General features: G+C 38.7%; 1 protein-coding gene across 15 annotated transcripts in view; it reads right to left on the bottom strand.

Moving 5' to 3' along the window:
• The window catches only part of Ndae1 (Na[+]-driven anion exchanger 1), a 52,667-nt gene that overhangs the window by 3,647 nt on the left and 23,716 nt on the right, over positions 1-25,304 (bottom strand). For 4 of the 15 annotated variants that reach the window (XM_070667855.1, XM_070667854.1, XM_070667856.1 and 1 more), the window contains 20 exons: positions 21,429-21,553; positions 19,858-19,995; positions 17,516-17,581; positions 15,131-15,269; positions 14,738-14,957; positions 14,235-14,358; positions 13,347-13,523; positions 9,336-9,439; positions 8,848-9,033; positions 7,267-7,473; positions 6,600-7,012; positions 6,257-6,422; positions 6,012-6,170; positions 5,442-5,591; positions 5,053-5,328; positions 4,487-4,876; positions 4,301-4,408; positions 3,833-3,967; positions 786-967; positions 448-562 (listed from right to left, as the gene is read on the bottom strand). In XM_070667855.1, the coding sequence (XP_070523956.1) occupies positions 448-562; positions 786-967; positions 3,833-3,967; positions 4,301-4,408; positions 4,487-4,876; positions 5,053-5,328; positions 5,442-5,591; positions 6,012-6,170; positions 6,257-6,422; positions 6,600-7,012; positions 7,267-7,473; positions 8,848-9,033; positions 9,336-9,439; positions 13,347-13,523; positions 14,235-14,358; positions 14,738-14,957; positions 15,131-15,269; positions 17,516-17,581; positions 19,858-19,995; positions 21,429-21,546 (3,573 nt within the window). In that variant the 5' untranslated portion in view covers positions 21,547-21,553. Of the gene's footprint in view, positions 1-318; positions 583-785; positions 968-3,832; positions 3,968-4,300; positions 4,409-4,486; positions 4,877-5,052; positions 5,329-5,441; positions 5,592-6,011; positions 6,171-6,256; positions 6,423-6,599; positions 7,013-7,266; positions 7,474-8,847; positions 9,034-9,335; positions 9,440-10,537; positions 10,643-12,614; positions 12,678-13,346; positions 13,524-14,234; positions 14,359-14,737; positions 14,958-15,130; positions 15,270-17,515; positions 17,582-19,857; positions 19,996-21,428; positions 21,554-23,937; positions 24,425-25,304 lie in introns of those variants that run through there. The other 11 variants (XM_070667866.1, XM_070667865.1, XM_070667853.1 and 8 more) reach the window with 11 other exon arrangements.

The raw sequence follows: 25,304 nt of genomic DNA, 5'->3' as shown, positions 1-25,304 counted from the left end.
AAAGCAGTTTTATTTAACGTAAACGAAACAAGAGTACATGACACGTGCGAGAAGCTTCTTGCTTTGTAGTGCTTAAATGTTATTAAAACTGTCTGACGAAAAAAGTAAGCTTGCAAACAAAAATCACCATAAATACCTTCGTGCAATTACTACGCATTTTAAAACGCTATTATTGTCGTCGTTACGTAATAAAAATAGCTCTCGTCGTTTATGGAAAAGGTTCACGTTATCCGCGATGGGTCGTCCGCGTCTGAATTTGCTTTTTACGTCAACTCGGAAGAGGATCGTCATGCCATCCCCGTTTGTAAGTTTACTCACAGCAGCGGTGCATGGGATATGTTGCATGCCGGTGTATTGGTGCTCTTGCTGTGTGTCTTGCCGTATAAATTGTCGGTTTTTTGGTGATGGTGATGGTAGTTAGAATTTAGAATCATTTACGTATGTCACCTTGATCGAGATTCCACTGTCGTCTTCGTCCTCTTCGGTCATCGTTGTCAGCCTCGTCGTCTCGTCGGCCAGCAACGAATTGTCCTTCTTCGGATGTTTCTTTTGCTTTCCCACGCTACCTCAGACAATTACAAGCTTAATCAAGTTCAAAAATTAGATAGCAGCAATGAGAAGTTGGTATTCACGTTAATAACTTTTAAAATAATCTTCACGCGTCAAGCGTGAAGGAAATTGAAGTAAATACTGTTCCTTATGACAAAATTAAATCTCCACGTCTTATTTTTAAAATCGATTCCTTTGCAAATACTCAACAAAGTTGATCGAGGCTCGATACTTACTTAATTAGCGACTTCGACTGTTTCGTCTTTTCATTCCCCTCGTTGACTTGTTGCCAGATACCAGTTTTGTTCACTTCCTCGCTGATATTGATACTCGCCAGAGGTATCTTCATGATGTTCCCGTTCGCCAAAGAGATCTGAATATTTCCCGGCGGTCCGTACCCCATCGTTTCGTTCTGTTCCTGCGGGACGAATGAAACAAAGTATGAACTCTCAGTCTTTGCGTGCGCGGTGAGTTTTTCAGGCCATGCATAAATTCAAGCGCACTTTGCGTTGCCTTCAAAATTGCCGGGAAGCAGGCGTGACACGTTGTTTTCCCTCCCTTTCACCCCCATCTATCACAATGTGCATCGCCGCGTTTGTTCATCGAACAGTCTCTTCGATTACAAAACGAGCTTAGGATGTTCGTCGAATCGTTTGCGAAAAAAAAAAAAATATATACGTATAACGGTCGTCTATATTATGCGGCGAAACTACGGACGTGCACTTATAGCGACGTACCGATGACAGGCGGAGGATTCGACGACTGGCGTTTTTTTCGTTTGCGATTTCCGTATCGATATCTCCGTGTTTGTCCGGCTCGCCTGATTTCTTTCAGTAGCTCTCTCATTTTCTCTCGCTGAATCGTCACTCTCCTCCGTGAGTCATGGTGTGCTTCCGTTCAGTTATTTCTGTCTTTAATTGCATTGTTAACAACGAGCACGCTATCGCTTACACGGTGTTACAATCTCGCTCGATCGCTCGTGTCAAGATAATCAAACAAGTATGATATCCTAATGACATTATTCTATCGTGTCATTCGAAAATTTATATAACTACATCACTTTATACAAGTTTCTCATAATTTCGGTCTTCGTGAAAATTATAAAAAAAAAGGAGTTTTGTCTCTATGGTTATTAATTTGATCGTACATTAACGAGAAGGGAATCTGAAAAATTAACAATTAAACGAGAGCCTTGCTAATATATTCTAAGAGAATGAAAAGGTAATTTATTATCTTGCAGTTTAGCTGTTATTAAAATTTTCTTGGACTACGTCAACCAGTTAGTAAATCAAACAAAATATGCAAATTAACAAAAAATATTGAAGCAAGTAATTAAATTTCGTGTTAACTACAGTGTTCGTACAAAACGTTAAGCTATTGGTTATTTACTGTTAGTGTGCCTCGTGTTTTTCTTTTCTTTTTTTTTTTTTATTTATTGTATATCACGAATTTTTTAATTAATATAATAAATTTTGGATAATCGGAAATACTTGGCTGTTGTGAGAAATAAATAGAAGCTGCGAGGTAGGCATGTAAATTACATTATCGTTAATTGTGTTAGGATATGTTGGAATTACAAAGAGGTTTCGTGTGTTTCGAAACAATAATGTATTTTCACATGATAAGATAAATGAGTTGTGTGTACGACGGCGCATTAAATCGATACAAGAATCTCGAATAGTACACAATGGAGAGATATTAGCGACATGGCGATAATATTAAATGCAACAGATACTTTGTTTCGCCAAATCGCGAATATCGATCGTGGTGTGTCGATCGCTACTCGATGAATATTTTCGTTGGCATTGTTCGGATAGGCAGCCTGCTTTTCATGTAGTATCAATTATGAGCATATTAAAAAAATTTACAATACAGCGAAAGCGGTACTCTCCCATGGTGAACTGATCATGATTTTATTACAAAGCAGCCCTTTGTCTACTGTAATGTTGGAATGTTAGAATTATATAGAAGTGCTACATTTATTTACTCGAACAAAAAAAAAAAAAAAAATGATACAGTATTGCTCATCTTGCAATAATTTCTCTTGACTACTGTTAATAGTTCGCAATGTCGTGCTCCACTCGCGCGACTATACCGTAATTGTACTCGCGAGAGTATTGTTCAATTTTAATTACGTTAAGGCGTGATAACGAAGAAACAAACCTGCACTTTTCTTATCTCTATCTTAAATTCGCTTAAGTTTATACAAACAAAAATATATATATATATTCCCATCAAAGACATCACACATCAATGAAGACACCGATGAAATTTTATCGCGCGCGGTTCACCATTGAAGAATAATTAATATTAAAATTCCGTGCGAACTCGTGTTTCACGAAACCAAATTTCGGGTAGCCGTCGACGTGTTCGAAGCGCTCGCAAAAACGGTCAACACTCAACACATTACTCTAATCTCGCTACAACAACGATGCTATCGTTAAAAACGTTTAAGATTACGGCATCCAAAAAAGTCTACCGTGTCCAAAAATTCAACAACGATTATCATTACATTTACTTTAATACTGGTCGGTCGGTATACCACTTGGATTTGAGGATAAGAATTGTTTGGCACGTGTTTTGAGTGGAAGACGAGAGGGTGGCTTACGAGGCCGAGACCTTGACTCGTTGGGAAAAAATATATATATAAATCTTTGGCGCAAATGCTCGAAGTAATAATATATCGTGTACTTTTGTCAAATGGCAAATTTCAATTTGCGTCTCAAAAAAATTCCTACGGACTGAAAACAGACCGTAAGCGTGTTTTTTTTTTTTTTTTTGTGCAGTACCATTCTCGTCATCCTAGTTTATTTTGGGCGGTAAAATAGCTATTGCGAAAATAAAAAAATTGTTGACCGCAAAAAGGAGTAAAGTGTTGTTTCGACGAAACAGTAAAAAATGTGCGTAGAAATTATTGGTCCGTTTATACTCTTTTTTTTTTTCTTTCCTTTTCTTTTTTTTTTTTTTCATTATTAAAGGCCGAATTGGCACTCTTAAATTATGTATAATAATGCGCTTTTAAATTAAATTATATTCTAGCCTCATATGTGGAGATCTCATATCTTAACTCGAATCTGTTTCGCGCAGCAACGAAAAATTAATTCATTTTAGGTGATTCGTTTGATCTCTCGTCATAATATACATCGTTTCTTCTACAAAGGGCGGATTCCCCAAAGTCGGAGAGAGTTATGGTGACCACGGGGCGAGCGGTCGCCACGCGATCACCGTCTGTATGCTATTTGCGACAGGTGATGGCGTTTAATATTCGTGCCGCAGTGCTAACCTCGCCGTTCTCCAGCTTACGAAGATCATCAGCGTGTTTCTTGGTCGTTTCCGGCATTATGTCGTCGAGAATTTTCAACTCGCGTTGCGTAAATATGAAATCCAGAGATTTGCGTATGCCGATCATTACCACGAGCTGCAAAAATTCAACGCAGTCTGAATTAAAATATGTTATAAAATAATTTTATCTACCAAGAGGCACATATTGATCTTTTAAATAAAATTAAATTTTGAGAGATTAATAATTTAATTTAATTTATAAAATATTTTATTACTAATGAAAGAAGTAATTAATTTCCCGTAGAATTCTCTTTGAAAATATTTGGAAAAGCATAACTTTATATTTCCGTTTGAATATAATCGTAATTCTAAAATTAAATTAAATTAATAATTAAAAAAATTTAATATAAATTATTACTCTTTCAATGAGGGATTGTAAAATTAAAAAAGCATGAAATTCACGACTTACCATTAAAGGAAACAAAATAGAGGTATGGCTAAAGGATTTTATAAGCCACAGGCAGATAAGACAAGTAAGCTGCATCGCGGTGAACATGTGTACACGTTTCAACGGCACCTAAAAATAAATTCAAAAAATTATTTCTTTATAAATTCAGCATTAAAGACAGAAAAATGATCGAAGTCATTCGCTTACCTGTCGAAGAAACATGTAGTCCGGCTGATATTTAACTGGCATCAACATTATCAGAATTCTGTCAAAGAACTGAAGACCTTTTAACGACGCGACGCCCATGTACAGGAAGACACCGAACAGCACCGGCATTGGTATGTTCCTCAGCATCGGTGTCAGGAGCACAGAGCATCCGATCATTAGGAAAATCAGTATGTGAGTAACTCTCTGCTCGCGGACACCCAGAAACTGCGGTTTCTCGCCCGGCGCGGCACATTCGGATTCCAACTTCAAAGAATTAACGTGATTTATGGAGAGCACGGTCGCTGCGACGAACCACGGAAGTCCCATCACCGAGCATATCTCGATCAGAATTGCCAAAACGAAGAGGTCCAGGTGGTACCCGCATCCTTTCTGGAAAACATTAGACATAGCAAAATTATCGATGCAATTTATTATTATATCGTTGTGCTCCGTTGCAAACTACTGGTCGTTATAACGCAATCTCTTTCGTATTCGAAGCATGTAACATTCATTGATGAGAACATATGCGTGAATCGTTGATGCATCATAATCAGTGAAGCACTAACCTTCAACTTATTCTCTTTTCTATTAACAATAACGGCCGTGATTTGCTGATCCATAAAGATCAATATAGTGCCCAATAAAGCGGGGAGAAATGCTCCGATAGCACTCCACCACGGGTTTTTCTGAAAAGGCCAGATTATCCATCCTCGCCCTTCCAATGTTGGTTTGAATTCCGCCGGCACTTCCAATTTCGGTGTTGAAATGCCCACGAAATGGTCCAGTGTGCTCATCGAGAAAATCGCGATTATGACTGCGAAATCGCTCACCACTTGCCTCACCTAAAGTAACATAAATGTGTGTTTTAAAAAATTAAATTATTATTGTAAAAAAAAATGATAAAATTTTGCTTGTAATTTTTTTTTTTTTTTTAAATTAGAGCATATATTTCTACCTTTGAGGGAAAGAATAGAGCGTTCTTGAAATCCTTGAGCTCCACCGATAATAAAAACGTGCCCATGAATAGGATAATTGACATAAGGAACACGTCGGGTACGTAATGCGGTATGCTGCAGCCATCGCCTACCATAGTGCCATTGTAATTCTGAAAGAGGATAACGAACACAGTATGAAGCGAACTGGATTGACTCAAAGATTTCTTGCTAGTGCACGAACACCTAGTAATTTAGTTTGCTCACAGGAGCCTGTAATTTCTCAAAATGTTAGAAGAAGTATATCATTAGCGTAACGAGCGATTTGTATGCTCTGTGTGTTTCTTGTCATTAACATGAAAGCAAGGCGTTGTGCAAAGTGCAACTTGCAATTTCTCTTATGATACGAAGATTACACGAGGAGTTTAAACGAAAACTACTTTGATTCTGTAATCTAAACGTAGTCCTGCGCTTTCAGCAGATTTAAATCTCGTAATACAATTACATAATTGTCTAACATGTTCGATTAATTGTACGTAGACGATTCGGTGTTTAATTTAATTGCTTCTCGCATATTATTTTTAACATCTCACCTCGCAAGCTGTTTTATCCAAAGCCGTCCAATTCATGTTGTCATAACTGGATGGCAGACTAGTATTCGGTAGTTTGCACCAGCAATCGTAGTCCGACATTTCGCTAGGAGAGGTGTTTAAGGGATATTTTTTGCCGATCGACAGAACATTTTCGATAGCCTACAACGTATATACGCACAAAATATTAAATAGCCAATAACAAAACGACACAGCGTTCTAAATAGCAGTACGATTTTTTTCCTCACCTTATAGATAAAAATAAAAGCAATAAGGGTGGCAAAGTTTTCCTCAGTAAATCGAGTGATGTAACAAACGCAAGCACTTGCGTCAAGAGCCACGAGAATGATTAAAATCATGGAAATCCATGTACCAATCCAGAAACGGAAAGACATATAATTCCAGTCGACTTTCCTGCGAAAAGAATAACAAGTCTGATCAGATTATCTCGAAAAAAGGAAACGTTAACATTCGATAGTAACAATAATTTATATTTTACACATTTGTCGTATCTACCTTCATCGTGTTGTAACGTAAAAAAAAATCTCGTTGATTAAAATGCAAATAAATTCAGATGCATTTAAGACTCACTTGCAAAATTCGTAGACAATGGTCTCGAAAACCAGGACTGGTCCGGTGGAACCGAGTATAGTTAATGGCTGGCCAGAGAAAAAACCGTATCCTATGCCGCAAACGAAACCGGAAACCAGCGATTCCATAGCAGCCATATTTTTCCCGGTGGCTTCGCTGAGAAGGCCTCCGAAAGTAATGATGGGCGACAAGCAGGCAAAGTACAGGAAAATGAAAGAAGCGACGCATTGAAGTGCGAGAGCGTCTTTGAAGTCAGAGACGTAAAACGGAGCTTTCCTCTTAATGTCGTTGATCAGACCGCCGAACAGCCTGCCGGTTCTTGAGAGACCAGACTCCTCTCTTAGCTTCTGTTCGTCGGCTTCTTCGTCGAATTCTTCCTTAGGCTTTTCCTCCTTAGGTCTCTTTCTGACTTCCTGAGAACGTCAAACCAAGCTGCGATTGGAGTGATGAAATATTTTTTAAACTTATACTTTAAAACTAGGCGTTAAAATCGATATATTTTAACGATTTCGTTATTACGGACGCAACAATAATTTTTTTTTCTTTTTTAATTTAGTGTGTGTTTCCGTTGTCGCTAATAAAGATAGGAATTATCTTCGCGCATTTATATAAAAGTCTAGACTCACAAAAATTATATCGCTTCTAATTCCTGAGATTATATTCTTACCTGTGATGGTATAGCGGCTGGCGGTTCTATTCTAATCGCGGGATCCCATTCACCTGGTGGTAACACCGTCACGGCGTCTAGAAACTCGTCGATACCAGCTAGAAGATGATTCCTATTTTTCGCTTTGTAAGCCACGTCGTGGAAGACTTCGTCGGACATTAAAGTTGCCATGGCTCGACCAATCTCGTGGAAACCCGAAATCCCGCCCTGAAAGTAATACCATAAAGTAGTTATAATTTTCCTACATTGTTGCGTAACTTACCGCATATAATTACTTAACAGAATAACGTAAGACGAGGTGATAAACGAAGGTTTTGTAAGAAGATTATCAGCCACGTGTAACGTACGAAAATAAACCAGTACCCTGTTTATCGATAAATAATTTTTATCGCATAACGACTATGTACAGAGTCTAAGAACTAATGACGCAAAACAACTTCACTTTTATTTAAAGAGAAAGACGTCATTAAAATTTGATTTAGCGTTGTTGAGCTCATAGGTAATACGTAAAGTTTTATACGTCAATAAATCGATATAATTTTTTGTCTACAATTAAAATAAGAAAAATATTTAATTTTAAAAATAAAATATATTTAATAAAAAAAAAAAAAAAAAAAAAAAAACCGCTTGTAAATGACATCGTTCAAGTTAAAACAATAACCGCGCAATTGAATATTTAGATTGCATTCGTGTAAAGGTGATATTACTTTACGTATAGGTCTTGCGAAACAATAGTCAGCAGACGCAGTCGGCATAATGACTGCTTATTAAGGATTTTAATTATCCTTCCTGTGGAAGAGACGGCCTTCTCTAGTCTTAAATTAGATATTTAGATAAACGTGCGTGTACATTAATGCGAAGGGAAAATATCGCAAGTGGTTTCGATTCGCACTAGTTACGTTTCTTTTTTTAGACCCGACCCGTTCGAGATTGAGTAGTGGAAGGTGATTGCCTGTGATAAGTCGTTGATATTATTGTAATAGCCGAGCGGTAAAGAGATATCGATTCGCGCTTGATAATCGACGATTCACAAAGGGACTTCAAGGAATTCGTTAATGACTGCTGCCTACAGACATGCAGCAGCAATTTCGATAGCATCGCAGTCGTAAATTTCATTTGCATTACAGAATTTATTTTATGCCTTTTGTCGACGTTCTAAATACTTCAAGTAAAATAAAAATTTGAATCTGCATACAATTTACTTCGATAAAAAGAAAGAAAGTTAAATTGTGCTTGTGCAAGTTCGTAGTTATTCGTTTTTTTTTCTTTTTTTTTTTTACTCAAACATATTTAAAAGAAGTTTTATACGTCAGATAAATAAATATTAATAATTTAGTGGACGAGATGTTATATCATTCCAGCCGAAGTTTGAATCTAAATCTTTTAAGTTTCGAAAATGTGTCTCGCGTTAAGTTCTTCGTAGATTTACGAGAGCGAAGAGTATGCGTATTAACGTACAATGGATAATAGGCGAGTAAAGTGATGGTTGAAATAGGTCGCGATTATAATTTAATTTCCTACTGATTCATTTTTCGCGTTTAATCCAAATCTCTATATGTATAAAAGCAATAGCGTTCTTACTATAGGTCCCAGGAGAACAAAAATGAATCTCGTCGGAACAGGAACTTCTGTCAGATCCCCCATTATTCCAGCTTGACTTAGTCGGATGAAGGCGGACAAGGTCTTGTCGAGAAAATCGACCTCGCCGACGAGTATGTTGCTTGCTTCAGCACCAGGTGGTATCTTCCTCATAAAGTGTGTGTTAGCCTAATGAGAAAGCAGACGTTGAAGTTTCTCTCAAATTGGACTGCCCGCGATATGGGAGACCAATCTTGACATTAAAGGGGAGAGGGCCTTGAACAAAGCCACTTCACGATCGTAGAAATTAGTAAAACCATCGAATCATTTTTTTTCTCAGTCAATTAAAGATAAATATCTAAAGTTAATAATCGATTCCAATTGCAAATTGTAATTATAATAATTTACGAAGATAATCGTACGACGACATATTAGAACGAAGTAAATCTAATCTTTCAAGGATCTGATTCTAAATATTAGCGTTTACGAACCCTGTGATTAGCGTCTCCGTTCTCCAAAGCAGATGAGCTGTGATTTCTGCAGATAGACACGCTGCTCGGACTCCGGTCCATGCCGTTGCTGCCTGGTTCTTGGCCTGAAAAATGTCTGGCTTACTGCCTACTGCATTTTAACAGGCGGCTCGGGTAACAACACCCTTTTCATTGGCATGCAGGAAAATAGCAGGAAATTAAATGGCTTTCGTCCGCCCGTGCGTCATTAATCCTCCCAAGTTACACGCGCAAGACAGATCGCATTTTCGCGCAATTAATTTCTTATCTTTTATTATGTATAAATTAAAAAATAACTGATAGCTATTTAATTATCTGATAATAATCGAGCGTAATCAGAAGAGATATCGACAGACTCGTTCACGATGCGATCACCGGATATATTAATATATTAACAATTATTTCTAAATCATTGTTACATCAGCGCGTATAATCGACGTCGACTAATTAATTCGTTTGAACAAATCAAATGAATATTATTCGATCGAAACCCTCGCAACGTTCAAAGTAACGCTCTACCCTTGCGTAAAATGTCAAGGACAATCAACTGGCATCGCAAGGATAACTTTATCGTAAATTTCTGTAATAGTCTTATCGCTGAAACCCCAGATGTTACGAAGTCTCTCCACGTTGCAAAAGTTAATATTCCTTTAATAATTCTGAACGAAGAAATCACTTAAACGGATTTCGCTCGGACTTTTTTTTTTTTTTTTTTTTAATTCTGTTCGCGACGATTAAAATTAATGAACGTACCTGTTCTTTCTCACATTTGTTACGGGTTTGAATTCTCAAATTATTTCCCCACAAGTCTAATACTTAACGAATGTTTTTTATCATCTCCGCGTCGTATCCAATTAATTTCGCGAAATTACGGGAGGCGTAATGACGTCTGGCGTTATTTGCGACTCGGCCATCGTTATTCAAAGTCGAGGTAAAGTACCTTCGATAATTTCTCGGAGTTTAAGTGGAGTTTGTTAAACCCCTTTCTCGTCGCGAGCGCGTGTACGTTTTAATGGCAATACGTCCCGATCTCGCGACGGTTTTCTCATTCATCGAGCACGTCAACAGCATTAAATAATTTCTACTGCGGATTGATCTACGTGCGGAAACTTGACTACTAATGCGGCTCGCGATCGTGTTAAAGTGTGGTTGAGTAGAGAAGCAAGCACAGAAAAGCGGTTTACCGGGAACGCCGGGTATCGTAAGGAAGCGGCTACCAGGATTCAGCGCTGCTCCACCGCCCTGACTTGTTGCGCCGGCGATCGCCGGGGCGGAATTCGATTCCTCCACTAAAAATGAGCATGAAACACAACACCAGGATCGTACTTTATTTACACAGGAAAGTGCAAGAAGGAATAAAGGACTCTCGCCGTCGTAATAAGTAATTCGCGATTATTTAATTTCAGAGTCACCTGAAAAAAAAAAAAAAAATCAACCATTTGCATGTCATACCACCGTTTCTTTCTTTTTTTTTTTTCTTTCTAGTCTCGTGTTTCTCGTCGCGTTATAGTCTTCTAGAGAACAGAATATATCGTGAGACAAAGTTAAAAATAGTCACCTTGCACCGGTGTTTTAATCTCAATCTGAAAATTTGATCGGGGAAGAAATCATTGCGTGCAATACAAACGACCGGGTTCCGGAGTATTTCACGTGCCGGTTGCAAACATTTCTTGCCGAGGGAGGAATACAATTGTACATGCAATTGTTTCTATTTTTACATAAAATGCGTGCGAAACGCAACGACGTCGCGAGACTCTGCGCGACTTTCTCGTAAACGCTTTACTTTCACACGTTCCGGTGAATTTCTCATGGCGAGACTCGATTAGTTTACCAATTTTCGCCACTCGAGAGATGATACCATGAACCGCGAAACGTCTCGTTAATTAACCAAGAACTTCAGAAGGCCGCGACGGTTTCATTTACACCGCGATCCAGCTTTAATTTATTAAGCTCGGCAATTACTCCTAATTATTTATATCTTCCTGTAATATTTTGTATTTAATTTCTTTAATGAAACTCGATATTTAATTTTTTTTTTACATTTTTTTAAACGCCCGCGCGTTTCTCAAAATGTGACCGACGAAAATTGTGCCTTTCGCTTCGTCGCGCGTTGCAAGGAAAATGGGATACGTTAGTTAGGACACTGAAAAAGAGATTTAGTCGATTATAACATTTAAATACCATAAATGCACATTAATGAATATACAGTAGACAGGGTTTACATCAAGTAACGTGCACGTAGATAAGATCACAAAGAAATATCCATGCCTCATGATCGAAGTTATAAACGTTGGCCCATATTGTCAACAGAGGAACGTGCATGTTGATCAATGAATAATGAGACTGAATAGTGAATTACAGTAACGTGACGTACGAGAGGAAGTAAACCCGTCATTATCGAACACATAAAAATTTTCCGTGCTCTCGTCCTGCGTTCAATATCGCTGTCTGATCTTATCTGCTTTTACCGAAGGAAAATATTCAGTATTATTAACAAAAGGTAACATAATTAGATGCATTACGAGTCGATGATATAATAAAACGATACCAGTCGCGATTTATTTCTGGCCCGGCTGTATCGCGTTGGCGATCAATTAATCTTATTCAGTTTTATTAATAATTAATAAATTGCAATGAAATTTAATCGATGCCGAATGAGAAACTGAAAAGCAGAAATGTATACGGTATTCCAAAGGTAATATCGGGCGCCAGTAGTTATGGCTAGAATAGGTCAGACGCGTTATCTTCGCAGTGTCGTCGACATTTACTCTCTTGTCGATAAGGACACATATTTACAGACAGTGGCATTTACTCGGTTTTGTATTCTGTAGATTAATCATCGACTATTTTAATCGATCTCACGAAAAGAAAAAAAAAAAAAACAATCATAAATTATTTTCTATCTTTAAACTAATCTCTGAAATTTTATGCGACACGAACTCTCTTCATTACACTGTCAGGGATAATTTTTTTTTTCTTTTTTTTTTTGTTCCGTACGGAAAGATATATGTTAAATGATGTTGTGTCCTTATAGTTGAAATTCTTGTGCATTACAATAAAACATTTACAAAGTCCATCGAGATAGTAGAAGGATCGGCAAAAGATCGGAAGAAAGATTTCGCCGCGCGTCGATCACGAGATTACGTGACAAGACACGAGAGACGGCAGAGAAGAGACTTTTAGCATGTACGGAAGATAAGTGAGAAATATAATTGTGTGCAGACTCGTAGAATCGAGAGTAAACCATTCTGGCAAGCTAACCTTTCAGCGGACACATCGCGAACCACGTCGTGAATCCCACCACGTGGGGTATGCCAAATTCGTCTAACAAAAGAAAAGAAATTATGGATAAGTGACAGATTTCGGAACGGCTTTAGCACCGGAACGGGAAGAGAAATGACTCGATGAGAGCGATGAGCGGTCGCGATGGCGCCAAATATTTTCACACTGACAATCATTTAACAAGACAATCACCAAGAAAACAACAGGCAAGTTGGGGAGAATGACCATGACTTGGCTTGTAAATCCGACGGAATCGCGGACGGATCCAGCGACAATCGAGATTGTCCTGATCCTTGCTCGATTGGCACGCACTATGACACACAATCCAATGATATTTAGTTACAGCTAAACGTATCGCTCGCCTCGCAAACTCACGATCATAAATCGTTCTTTAGTTTAATTTTTAATTTAAAATTTAATTAAAAAAAAATTATCTCCGACGAAAATTATATTTTTCTCGTCGCGTCAGGATTCGATTCGGCCTGTTCGATTCGTCGGACTCACTCGTGAAGGGTCTTTTAGGCTCGAGCTTGCCGAGTTTAAATCGCGATTGCTCTTAATTTCGACGGCGTTAAGACCTAGAATTTGCGAAGCGATCGATACACGCGTGTTATAGTTGTTAGTGGGTTGTTCCATTGGGGTGTGGTTAGAAAAGCGACGAAAGCACCGCTATCCAAGGCCATTTAGCGGACGAAGTGGCCTAAGTTGTACCTGGAACTAGAAGGTACGGCCCTTTGAGGTCTTTCGCCTCTTTCGACAGCGGGGCCGTGTTCGAATTCGGGCAGCTGCTACTACGGGCGACGGACGGTACGTAAGTGTCCTTCGGATCGCGACGATCCTGCAAATCTGACGTCAACAAGGCATGCATACCACATGAACAGTCGCAATCTGAAAATGTCGATTGTGTCGTACGTGTTTTAACAAAAGTTAGCACACCCTAGGACCCATGGACCCCCGAGACCCTCTTTCGTTTCCGCCACCGTCATCGTGGTGGTCTTCAACGAAAATGCAGGCAAAAATAAAAATAAAGTTGGATTAAAAATTAAATTAAATTAAGACAACTTAAATTAAAACGAGCTCACAACGATTCGACATAATTAAAGACTGACGAAAGAGAAATAAAGAAAAAAAAAACATATTAAGCCTCGATTTTAATTCAATCTTTAATTTAAAAAAAATTATTATTATGTACCGATGATACATCATTTCAAATCATTGTGAGCGCAAATAATAATAAATTAAATATATGTAATAATTTAAATAAGAGTTTAGGACATAGGAATATCGTGTCTTCTTGCAAAAAAAAAAAAAATTAATATTCGCTTATTATACTATATAATAAAATTATTATATAATAAATCAAATATAATTTAGAAGTGATAAAGAGGAATAAAGGGAGGAAAGGAAAGACACACACGCGTTGAGAACGGGCATGTTAGGTAGACAAACACGGGGTGGTGCTAATCACGCCGAGACATTCTGTGTTTTTGAGCGTCCAATACGCCTGATGTTAGAAGTATTATGTATAGTGTGGAGTCATCGGCAACCTGTCAAAAAGTAATGTACCGGTACTGAGATGTGAAGTAACGTGAAACTTACTCTTTGAAGAGGAATGGTTACGTCCTATCTCGGCTAGGGATCTTATGATCGGTAGCTTCGACATGTTATTGTCTTTACGTCTTTCATGTTGATGTCGATGTCGGACGAGAAGGGCTTCTTTCACCTGAAATGATATTAATACTTCGTCTGATCAATTGATCGGGAAAGGGGGCGGGAGGGTGCACGTGTGGCCGATGTGCCGAAGTATTGATTCGCGAAATCAGAAATATCGCGAATAAGGATAGAATTACGAAATCGGAATCTCGCAATTCGGTTACAATTAAATCAATAATCGGGCTTTCGCCGATGAAAGCGTGTCGGCTTTGTCACCGATATCTAAGCCCCGGTTTTAACGGGACACATGAATGAACTCCGTACGTGTGCGTTATATCTACGACAATGCGCAGAGGATGAAAAGCGTATTTGTGCTCTAAAGATATCGCGATAAAACTTTTAATGGACAGATATTTGAATGACCCTCCTTCGCGCATTTATATTCGTACCTTTTCCCGCAGCTCCACCGACAGTACTCCTTTATTGATCATATTATCGAGAACGAGATCGGCTATCTGTTCTAAACTGCCTGCCTCCATATCGAGCATGACCGTCCCATTTAAAAGGAGGCTCCTTAGTTCGAAGAGCGAGTGAAGCGATAAAGTGGCTACGTGAGGTTTGCTCCATCTATTGCCACCTTCCTCGACATCTTCTTCAAACTTGATCCATCTACGTACAATACATTCACGTTTAACATTTGCATATAACATTGAACAATATTTCTTAGGAAAAAAAAAAGAAGAAAAAAGAAATGGGATTGTTTAAGAAATATTTTATTATACGCGAACATATTCGAAAAATTTCAGCCGACGAGGTCGAGGTGCGATCCAACTTTGTTTTACCTCGCTGTTTCCTTCCATTCCATTTCATCCCCGTCCTTGACAAGCTCCTCCATCTCCGAGAAAAGCGGATGCGATTCGTGGGCATCGTCACCGACTTCCTCGCCGAGGATGAACTGTACTCTCTGGGCTGGCGGAGTGACTAAACAATTGCGCAGCAAAGCATGAATCTCCGATTTCGTAGTCGCGCTCGTTAACAAAGATATGCGAAAGTATGTACAAGTAATTTTTATACAGAGGAGAGACATTTATCAAAATATATATATAGTATATACGTCAAGTATAACACGATATGACAGATAAGAAATTTATTGAAAGATGACATCGCTTGCAAAATGCTGTACTGAACGCGATTGTAGAACTTGACGAATGCAAATTATGTACAATAATTAATAAATATTGCAACGGTAGGCATTCTCGCCTGAACTCTTCATTATGTACATTCGTTCGTCGGGAAGACATTTAAAGAATGGCAATTTTTTATGAGCGCTTCAATTAGAGATAAAACGATGAACTGTTGAAATATATTAACTATCCTTGTTTACGTGCAAAACGGTATGCAAGCAAGTACACTATCAGTTTCCAGAACATGCCATGTTGCATTTTATTCCTGCACATTTCAGCGAATAAACGTAATCTCTAGAAAGAAACACTACGTTGCATATAATATATTGTATATATATAAAAGAAATCTTTGATCTTTTCCTAGTAAAATGTCAGCAGAAAGAGAGAAAGAGTCTTGAGAGATATGCTACAAAAATCATGAGAATAATTCGATGAAGAAAGAAAGTTTGATAAGAAATGAGGGATGTTAGCACGAAAGTATTTAGAGTTACTCGAGTCCGATTGTTCCACCTTCTCGATAAGCTTTACTTGACGGCTACTTAATTTGCGCGTTTACCTATATGTGTACGCGAAATTAAAGACACATTCTCGGTTGATAAGGAAAGTTTACCACGAGCCGGAACAATCGTCTTTTAACGTCAACGAAAACTTATGTAAGAAAGGGAGAAAATTTCACTCCTCCAAAACGCTCCTCGAATATGGCCGCGTCCATTTCAAAGCTGAGTGAAAGGAAGTTGACGTTGATCGATCGACCGTCAAATAGCGTAAAATATATACGTATATGTGTGAACATATTGTATACGCCATGGTAGATGACGCATGCACATTAGAAAACTTCTTCCAGACACATAGAAAGCAGAATGAAAGATAAAAAATTTCTAATTAAAACGATCGTGTAACCTGTGGTGTAATGTAAGTTACGATTGCTAGAGTTGGGTAAAGTACTATTTTATAAAATAAATGGCAGGAAAAAAAAAGGAGAAAAAAAAATTAAAAAAAAAAACAGCTATCTTGCAGCCCCGACCTATTCTATATCGGCAAAAGACTTTAAGGTCAATTAATTATCGTACTGACCTATGAAGTCTATTAGAAAACTATTTAAAGCGTAATTCAAATACAAATATTTTTCACTGCGTGCTATTTTTTAATTATTTTATTTTTTTTTTTTTAACGTTATATTTATTTCAATAATATTTGCGAATAAAATTTGCCTTGCAATTTCTAAAGCATTTTAAATTAAAAAAAATAAAAAATAAAAAACTCAAGTGGAATTCAATTATAATACAATTTTCAATAGAAATCTCCTAGTAATTTTATTATTTCACCGTGACATCATAAAGTCATGTTGAAAATCGTCACAAGCGATGTGCTCACTTATTTATTATCGTCCGTAAACTTTCATTATTCGCGTTCCATATTTTACGAGGGGAAATAGCGTTCTTACCCTCCTCTGAAATTCTGTTATGTGTGGTGTCGTGCGTCGTCAAAATTTAAATACTGCCCGTACATCCCACAAGGCTGTAAATATTTTTCGCAATCGATATTGCATAACTGGATTTCATACTCCCGGCGTACGTAATTCGTGCCGGGCACGTGTGCAGTTTGCGAATCAACACGCGTCGCGACGTAAGGTACTTAAGCGCAAATGCGTTCGGCAATGTCAATAGAATCGCCGTTTATGTAACGATAATCAACGAATCAAGGCGACGTCTGAGCGGCGCACGAGTGTCTTCTGATAAACGGACGTGACGTGATTATCGCGGACACCTGACATCACATCGTGGCATTATGTTACATTAACGGGGCTTAAAGTACAATTAAGGTTATCGCTTTTACGGGGATGCGATCTCCGGGAGAGCGCTCGCGGCCGACGGTGTCTCGCGCGAAAAAAAAAAAAAAAAAGAAGAAGAAGATAATAAAAACCGCGAAGGTTCTCGGACAAGAGTGCCTCGAGATTCGTCGCGTTGTAGGATGCACGAGCGATGTCGCGTTAAATATTTGCATCACATAAAAGTCTCGTATGTATGCAGAAGAGTGGCTTACATATCATCTCGCCGGCGGGGTCGCAGATGCTAGCGAGACGACCCCTGCGCGCCATCAACAATTGTCCTGTAATGTCAACGGTATTACCGTATCACCGAGAAAACTGAATTTTGAAAGAGTGCGCGTCATATTTTACGAAAAAAATTATTCGCGGGCCTACAAAAGATTTCGTAGATTCATCGGCGACGCAGCGTAACTTAAATTAAACTATTTCCGAGAAATAAAAAATTGTTTTACCAAACCCGTCGGTCGTGTAGACCGCGGGGTCTACTCATTTCTGTTCTCAATTAGAGACTTACGAGCCGTAAACACAAGAATTACGGTATTGATTCAGCTGTTCGCGATGAAGAATATCTTAATCACTTGTCTTGTCGTGTAGACGGGTGTTTGCTAAACACAAGGATATTTATGACGAAAAGATGTTGACGGCGCATTGATTAACTCTATCTTAAAGATTTGCTGATACAAATAGAATGTACCTGCGCCACAATTTAAGTAGTTCGCTATCATTTGATAAACCAGCTCACGTCATTCTTGTAACGCTCCGCTAAACTTTTATACTTAATCAGAGCTCTCTCGGAGTTTCAGACATTTACTACGCGAAGAAAAAGAAATATATTAGATTTACCGAAGATATGTTACCTACGAGATTTATATTTTATTTGTTGCACCGTGTATTAAAGATATTTATTTGACGTGTGTAGCAGGCTCGATATTTCATTCGTAGAATTATTTTAATAGAAAAATGCTCTTCGTTTCGTATCTTCTCTGCGCGATCGCGGTATATAAAAATAGTCTCGTGTCTTCTATTCAGAAAGACTCGCGGCGGCCCTTCTCGATAATATATACATATATATATATTTTTTTTTTTCGTATTCAACGTATCAAAACTAGGGTGAATACCCGGATAAGTCTCGACAAGTGGTTGGCGCGTTGCCATGTTCGATTTGACAAAAGCGTGTTCCGCAAAAGCGGCAATACATCACACGCGAAGTGAGCCCCCAAGCATCAGCGAGCTGTTTTCAGCCGCGAAAAAAAGTGCCTGCAGATTTTTTTTTCGAACAGTGAAGCGTCATAATTCCGTGAAATGCGCAAATCGCGACGAGAATTTTTCGAAATGAGATTAAATATGAGTGGACGAAATAATAGGATTTTCGTTACGAAGTGCGAAAGCTCGCGGCGCTGCAAAATACAAAAGCGGGCGACCCTCGTTTCATTTTTAGACCGGCGCAGTCTTCTTTTTATTGCTATATTTACAGACCGTTCTAGATAACGAAGACGGAAAATGTATGTGACAGTATTTGAAAAAGCAAAAAAAAAAAAAAATAAAATAAAATAATAATTAACAAATTAGACACTTTATATTTACAGACATTAAGTTTAATCAAGTAATGCGTAATGTCCAAGCCACGAGCAAATTCGTTTTACGTATTAACAACATGCGCATTATTGTTGAAACATACAAAATGTAACACAAGTCGATGCCAAATTCCGAGTTGTAAATAGTACCAATATCGTGGCATAAATACGATATTTATAAGACTTGAAAGGTTTATTGTTTCGACAACGTGATTTGAAGTATCGTCAGCATATTAACTATCCTTAATTTAAAAAATGAAGGCAATAATAAACTTTCCTACTTTAAGATGCAATACACCGCAGTTTAACATATGTATTTGGGTTTGATAACTGCCGCGTGAATTCATATGTGCTGAATCGAAACCTCAGATAATGTTGCATGCGTAATTAACGTTTCGTATGGGCGCCCACACACGAATCCTAGTCTCCGCCGCAATATTCTATCAGGCCGCAGAATTTGAAACATCCGTTTATTGACAGGAATGTTGAATACGATAGCGAACGATACATCAATAATAGATTATCACATAAAACCACACGAGAATGCGACATCCGAATAAATTATACGTAATTTAATTGAGTAACGCATACCGATGGACAGACGCGCACGCACCGGCTAATAAAACGGTATTAATTCCGGTGCGTGTACGCGAGACATAGAATTTATTCCAGATAAACGATCAGAAGTGCGTCCTGCGATAAATTCATCCCTTAACGTCAGAGAACGACCAAGTTAATATTGGTATCGCGAACAAAAAAAAATTAAAAAAAAAAGAAAAAAAAATAAGGAAAAAAAAATGGGAAGAAAAAATATATAGAGTTGCTCCAAATTACTTCACACGTTACTTCGTGCGTTCGTTATTAAGCGATACTTTGTCACCGCTTGGAACAGAATCGAAGTATTGCACGACGCGACGTCGTTATTGACAAAGAGTCGCACCAACTTTCTGCCGCGCGGGAAAAGAAGTGAAGGATCCACTTACTCGGTCTATCGCTGTCGGTGTCCTCCTTACCACAGGGGTACGACTGCCGTTGTTGTGAATGATGGTGCTTATGGTGCCGACGGTGTCTCCTCTCCCCCGGCAAATGCACGCCCACATACACCGTGTGCGCCCTGTGACCTGGAAGCAGATGAAAGGGATGCCTCGTCAAACACAGCGCCTTGCGAGCCGCTATAGGGAAGCTGGGTCGGGTTTAGAGCAATTCTCCCTGATGAAAAATGCACGCGACGCGGACTTTTTCTTTCGCCGTACGAGAAGAAATTAGGTCGGCGTCGATTTAATCGAGTAATCCTGCATAAGTGTACACGCGAAGCGAACAGCTTTGCTTTTGCAGGAGCGAAATAAAAAAAAAAAAAAAAAAGAAAAAAGAAAATGCCTCTAGGTGTGTTTTCACAGTAGGATTAATTTACACGTGAAGCTATTTGAATAAGAGCCGCAAAGCGCTGGACTGAGTTTACAGAGGTGTAAAGGTCAACGATTCATGACGATTTCGTAACACTAGACGGACGAACGATTGAACTTTGCGAATGACGTACACCAATAACGCTCGAGTCAAGAAATATATTTAATCTGCGCGATCTAATCACCAGCTGGAAAATCGGATTAGATAGATGAATTTCCACTCGGGGACCGTCACAATATGTACGGCCTCTACTCGTACGTTTCGTCATCGATACGAAGTGACCTCGTCGCAAGCCCATATCCATCCGCAGTCGGTGTTTAACGAAGTAACGATTTTCGAAGCACCTGCACGCGCGAGGTACGCCGTGCGAGCAAACACCGAAGCCGGATTCGTATCAGATTGACCTACAGCAAATGCAGGCACGTTATTGCCTGCTGTGGACAATATCCGATATTTCAGCCGAGGCTCATCTCACGTTCATTTACTTATAAAACAAGTCGCCGATTGTGGAAGTTTTACATCGCCTCAATACACCAATAATCGCTGAAAATGATAACCGTGCCCTCGTACTTTCGGTTCAGTTAAATTTACTTACGTCATTTATTGCTAGTAAATTATATAAATAAATATATTCCAGGAGATCTATAACCGATTCTATAAGTGACTCGCTGCAGAAATATGTAAGCCGGAGAACATTTTATCAAATATTTCGCACGTTCCAACAGAGCCACCGAAAATAGGAAACGGATTCGATAAGTCGAATATAGCTGTTCAACATCAATGAATTGAACGTCCCACATTTTGCTGACAATGTAACTTCGACTTATCTCTTTTAATTATTTTCCTGTGGAGCCCGAAGTATTTTTACCTTTTTATGTGTAAACCTACGCAGCGTAAGGGATAATTCTATTCATTAAGTACGGCATTCGATTATTCATTACGTGAATTTATTTAAATTATTAAACAAGAACAAAGTATAGCAAAGGACTTCTTTGATAAATGCGCGAATAAAATAAAATAAAATAAAATAAAATAAAAAATATAAAAATTAATAATAATAAAAAAATAATCATATAACGTATAAGTCTAATAACATCCCGCTAATTTATAAAAATCATAACTAAATGTAGACCGTCTGAATCCTGCTTACCTTCATAATCCTTCTCCGTGTAAGACTGATGGGTGATCCGTGCACCCGGGTCTTTTGGGGCCTCGTCGTCACCTGTCCCGCCCGGGTGGGCCCCGCCACTACCGGCTCCCGGCTGCATCCACGGTCTGCGAAATTAAATTAAACATTTCTATTTAATTATCGCAATTTAATTATAAGTACCGATCGCGACAACGGTCCACTCCGTCCGCTAACACCGCCGCGCCGTTTCTATTATTGGAGCTTTAACGAGTTTCTCAACCGGCAGAAATATCATCCGACTCGTTTATTCGCGACTTTGTTCCCTTCGCCGAGGTACGTGCTCACGACGGTAAATTCACCGGCCGCGGACACCACCAGCTGGTGTTTTATATTAATAAAAGCCGATTCGCGCTTCGTCCGCTAACTCGGGGAACATTCGATATTTAATACGCGCTTAAAGTTGCCCCCATTCATTTTGGCGTCGACGCCAAACGTGCTCACACGAGCGTACGTCGACGTGAAACATTTCGTAGGCGTTCGTCCACGACCGTCCGTAACTACTGACACCAGTTAATAATAATTAAGCTTCCACCGTCGGAGTCACTTTGCACGCAACTGCTTCCCTCCTCATCTTTCTCCTTCCGCTTCCATGCTATTAAGTTTCATACTATTCATTTTAATCCTCCTTATATGTAATTATTTAGCTATTAAGCGCACTCTACTTGCTTCACACCTATTTAAACACTTGATTTATTACGATAAAAAAAATTTTAATGCATATTTATGTTGCGACGACTGTACCAATGTTTTCAAATAGGTAAATTTTTCGCCTCAATTTTTAATGAATTCCCTTTCTTTCTTTTTTCTTTTATTCTTTTTTTTAATAAAAATTTAATTTCGCCTCGATATTCAAATTACAATTTATACACGAAATTCTTGATAATTGCATTGTTATTGAATTTCACGTAAACCATTCAAGCGTTATTAATTTTGATTTACCAAGAATTCCCTTTCGTTTTAATTTAAAGTATTTTCTACTCTTTTCCTCAGTAGAAATAAGCATAATAATGTAGTTGTCTGTTATGATATCTTCATCTTGCCCTGTAATAATCTTCTTCCTCTGAGACATTTACTAATTTCCTTTTGCGTCGACATTCCTCTGTTCTCACGTTTATTAACGGTTATTAAAACAATTTTATTGTAAGTAGGCGACGTTTACCACAGAAATAAAAACAGCGGTTAAAAATATCTAAATCTATCGCTCGCGTCAGTACAAAATATACCTTGCTCATTCGCGATTTTACAATTTTCTTGCGACTGCGACTAGTGAATATTGATGGAAACTTTGAACGAGCCAAGATATTCAAGTGATATATGCAAACGAAAGTTTGACGTGAGTACTACTGGATAGTAATGTAAGTTTTCTTTTTCTTTTTTTCAAGCAATCGAGAGATAGACGTTCGAGTACAATTGCGCATACACGTTTACGTCCGCATATCGATTGTACCGCTATGGTCACGTTTCCTTTGATATTCCGTTCGCGTTCGTCCTTGCAGAAACGTCCAAGTCCCCATGCCAATCGCGAAATAATTTTGAAACGTAAGCGGTAGTTTCGCAGAATAGAGTTGCACGTTTCCGTCATCCTCCTGCTAATGAGACACCGAATTTCTATGCAGTAATTTATAACTAAATGATTGATCATAGTATTAAATGTTGAGAAAGAGACAGAGACGGTGGCATAATTAATTAATAAACTGTATCAACAGACAACCACGTTCATTGCTTTTCGATAGCATTTTTCATTGATATTTCCAGAAAAAAAAAGAAAGAAAGTCATACGCAAATAAAATTGGATTAAATTCAATATTTGTTTGCATTAAAAAACATATAATTTTAATATAATTTTTGCCGGAATATTTTTAAATACAATTTGTAAATTTATCTGCGTAACATGTATTTAATTAATAAATTTTATTTGCATAATAATGTAAAATTTAATAAAAGGATTGATAACGTAGCTTAATAATAATACATCTATTTAACAAAGGACAACACACGAAATTAAATAAAGTGTAATATATCGTATCATCGTGATGCTTCTTTATGTCAGGCAATGCGTCATAATATAAATGAGGACGTAAAAAGATGTGGTACACTACGATTATCAACCTACGCGTTGTTAATTTTGACACGTGTTTTGTACAAGCATTTCGTCCTCCATCATCATGTAACAAAGGCCGAATTATATTAACTGCACCAGAAAAATTATCACAGCCCTCTCTGTAATTCGAAGCTTCTTGCATTCATTCAATACTCGGAGACAACTATTTTTAACCATGAAGGTCCTCTCGCTCTCTAAGCTTGTCTATCGCTGTTACATTCGCCGGTAAATGTAAAAAAAAAAATTAAATAAAATTAAAATAAAATCAATATAAATTAGGTAGCCATTGGCAGCGCGCGGGTGGGAGAGATTAAAACAAATTAAAAGCAGGGTCTCCACCTCCTCCCCCTTTGTCCGAAACTTCGCTACCTTGTTGGCAGAGAAGAGCGAAATTCTTCTCGCTCGCCTCCGGACACCGACGATTCCCAAACGTCGCGACGGCGTTCGATCACACGCCACGAGCACTTTGATGTTTGCCGAGGACGCGCGACATTTCTTATACCACTTTCCCGGCGACACGTGGCGGGAAACGGTCAAACGTACCGCGCGTATACCTCGCCGCGGATGCAACTGGCGCGAAGGCGAGCTTTACGCGACGCGAACCAGTCCCAAGGCGGGGAAGACGGATCGTTTAATCTGCTTTTTCGTGGGCGCTGCCAGGTGCAGCTCATGGCGACGGAGGCAATCGCGGCGCTCGATATAAACGCGGCAACGCATGCACATGCCGTCAGGGTCGCCTCCGCTTCAGTGCCTTCGCGGAGAAAGACAGTAGAATAGCATCGACGCCGCGGTCCCCGCGTTTACGCGTCCTCGACGAGTGCTATTTGAAGATTTGCATCTCACCCGCGCGTACCCCGAGCGTATCAACGCCGAAGTTTTATATAAAAAAAAAAAAAGAAAAGAAAAAGTTTTTTTTGAGGTCCAGCTAGATAGATTATTAATTTACACGTCTCGTAAAGAAATGTATATTGTGGGAACGCCGGTGCACGTTTCATTGATTAGCTCGTACATTTTTGAGGCCGCACGCGGTGAACGGAATGTCAGGATCACGTCGTCATCGAATTGTCAACTACTGATTACGAGCCGTCAAGTGGATAATTACCACAATACGATTACGCTGGTTGTACCTATGCGTATGTAGCTCTACATAATGAACGACCTATTCGTCCGAGCTGTCTCTTTAATAGAAGGAGAGTGATTTGATAAACGAAGTGTGCACGTGTATATGTGTGAGTGAGAGAGATAGAGAGATAGAGAGAGAGAGAAAGAGAAGGAGCAAAGAGAGAAATTATTGTTAAATTATTAAAAATTAGTTAATACCGTTTAAAAGAAAAATCTTAAGAGAGATGCACCGCGCTTCCGGTTTCAGGGCAAGTGAACGAATTCGGACGAGGAAGCGGACAATGCTCGGGATGATTATCAAGCTTAGAGGTAAGGGGACTGGCGAATGAGACCATTAACGAGCGACAACGTTAAATGAAAAGGTCCTTGTGATGCGACACTTTTCCGTGGAGCATGCAGCGATAATTGGCGGTTTAAATAATGAAAATAACTGCAAATCGTTTATGTGGGACACGTATGGTAATACACGGTAATCGCCGAAGGTAGTTGATTCGTCAGTACGTTAATTACATAATTGACGGATGGGTCGAATCTAAGAACGATCAATGTCCAATGTATCATTCGTCAATTATTGCAATTGCTAATAGGAAAACTAGTTATGAAACGCTCTCCAA

The sequence above is a fragment of the Cardiocondyla obscurior genome, linkage group LG16 (assembly GCF_019399895.1).
Source record: "Cardiocondyla obscurior isolate alpha-2009 linkage group LG16, Cobs3.1, whole genome shotgun sequence".
NCBI lineage: Eukaryota > Metazoa > Arthropoda > Insecta > Hymenoptera > Formicidae > Cardiocondyla > Cardiocondyla obscurior.
The sequence above is the reverse complement of the archived record's forward strand: the minus strand, read 5'-3'. Positions and strand labels throughout refer to the sequence as shown.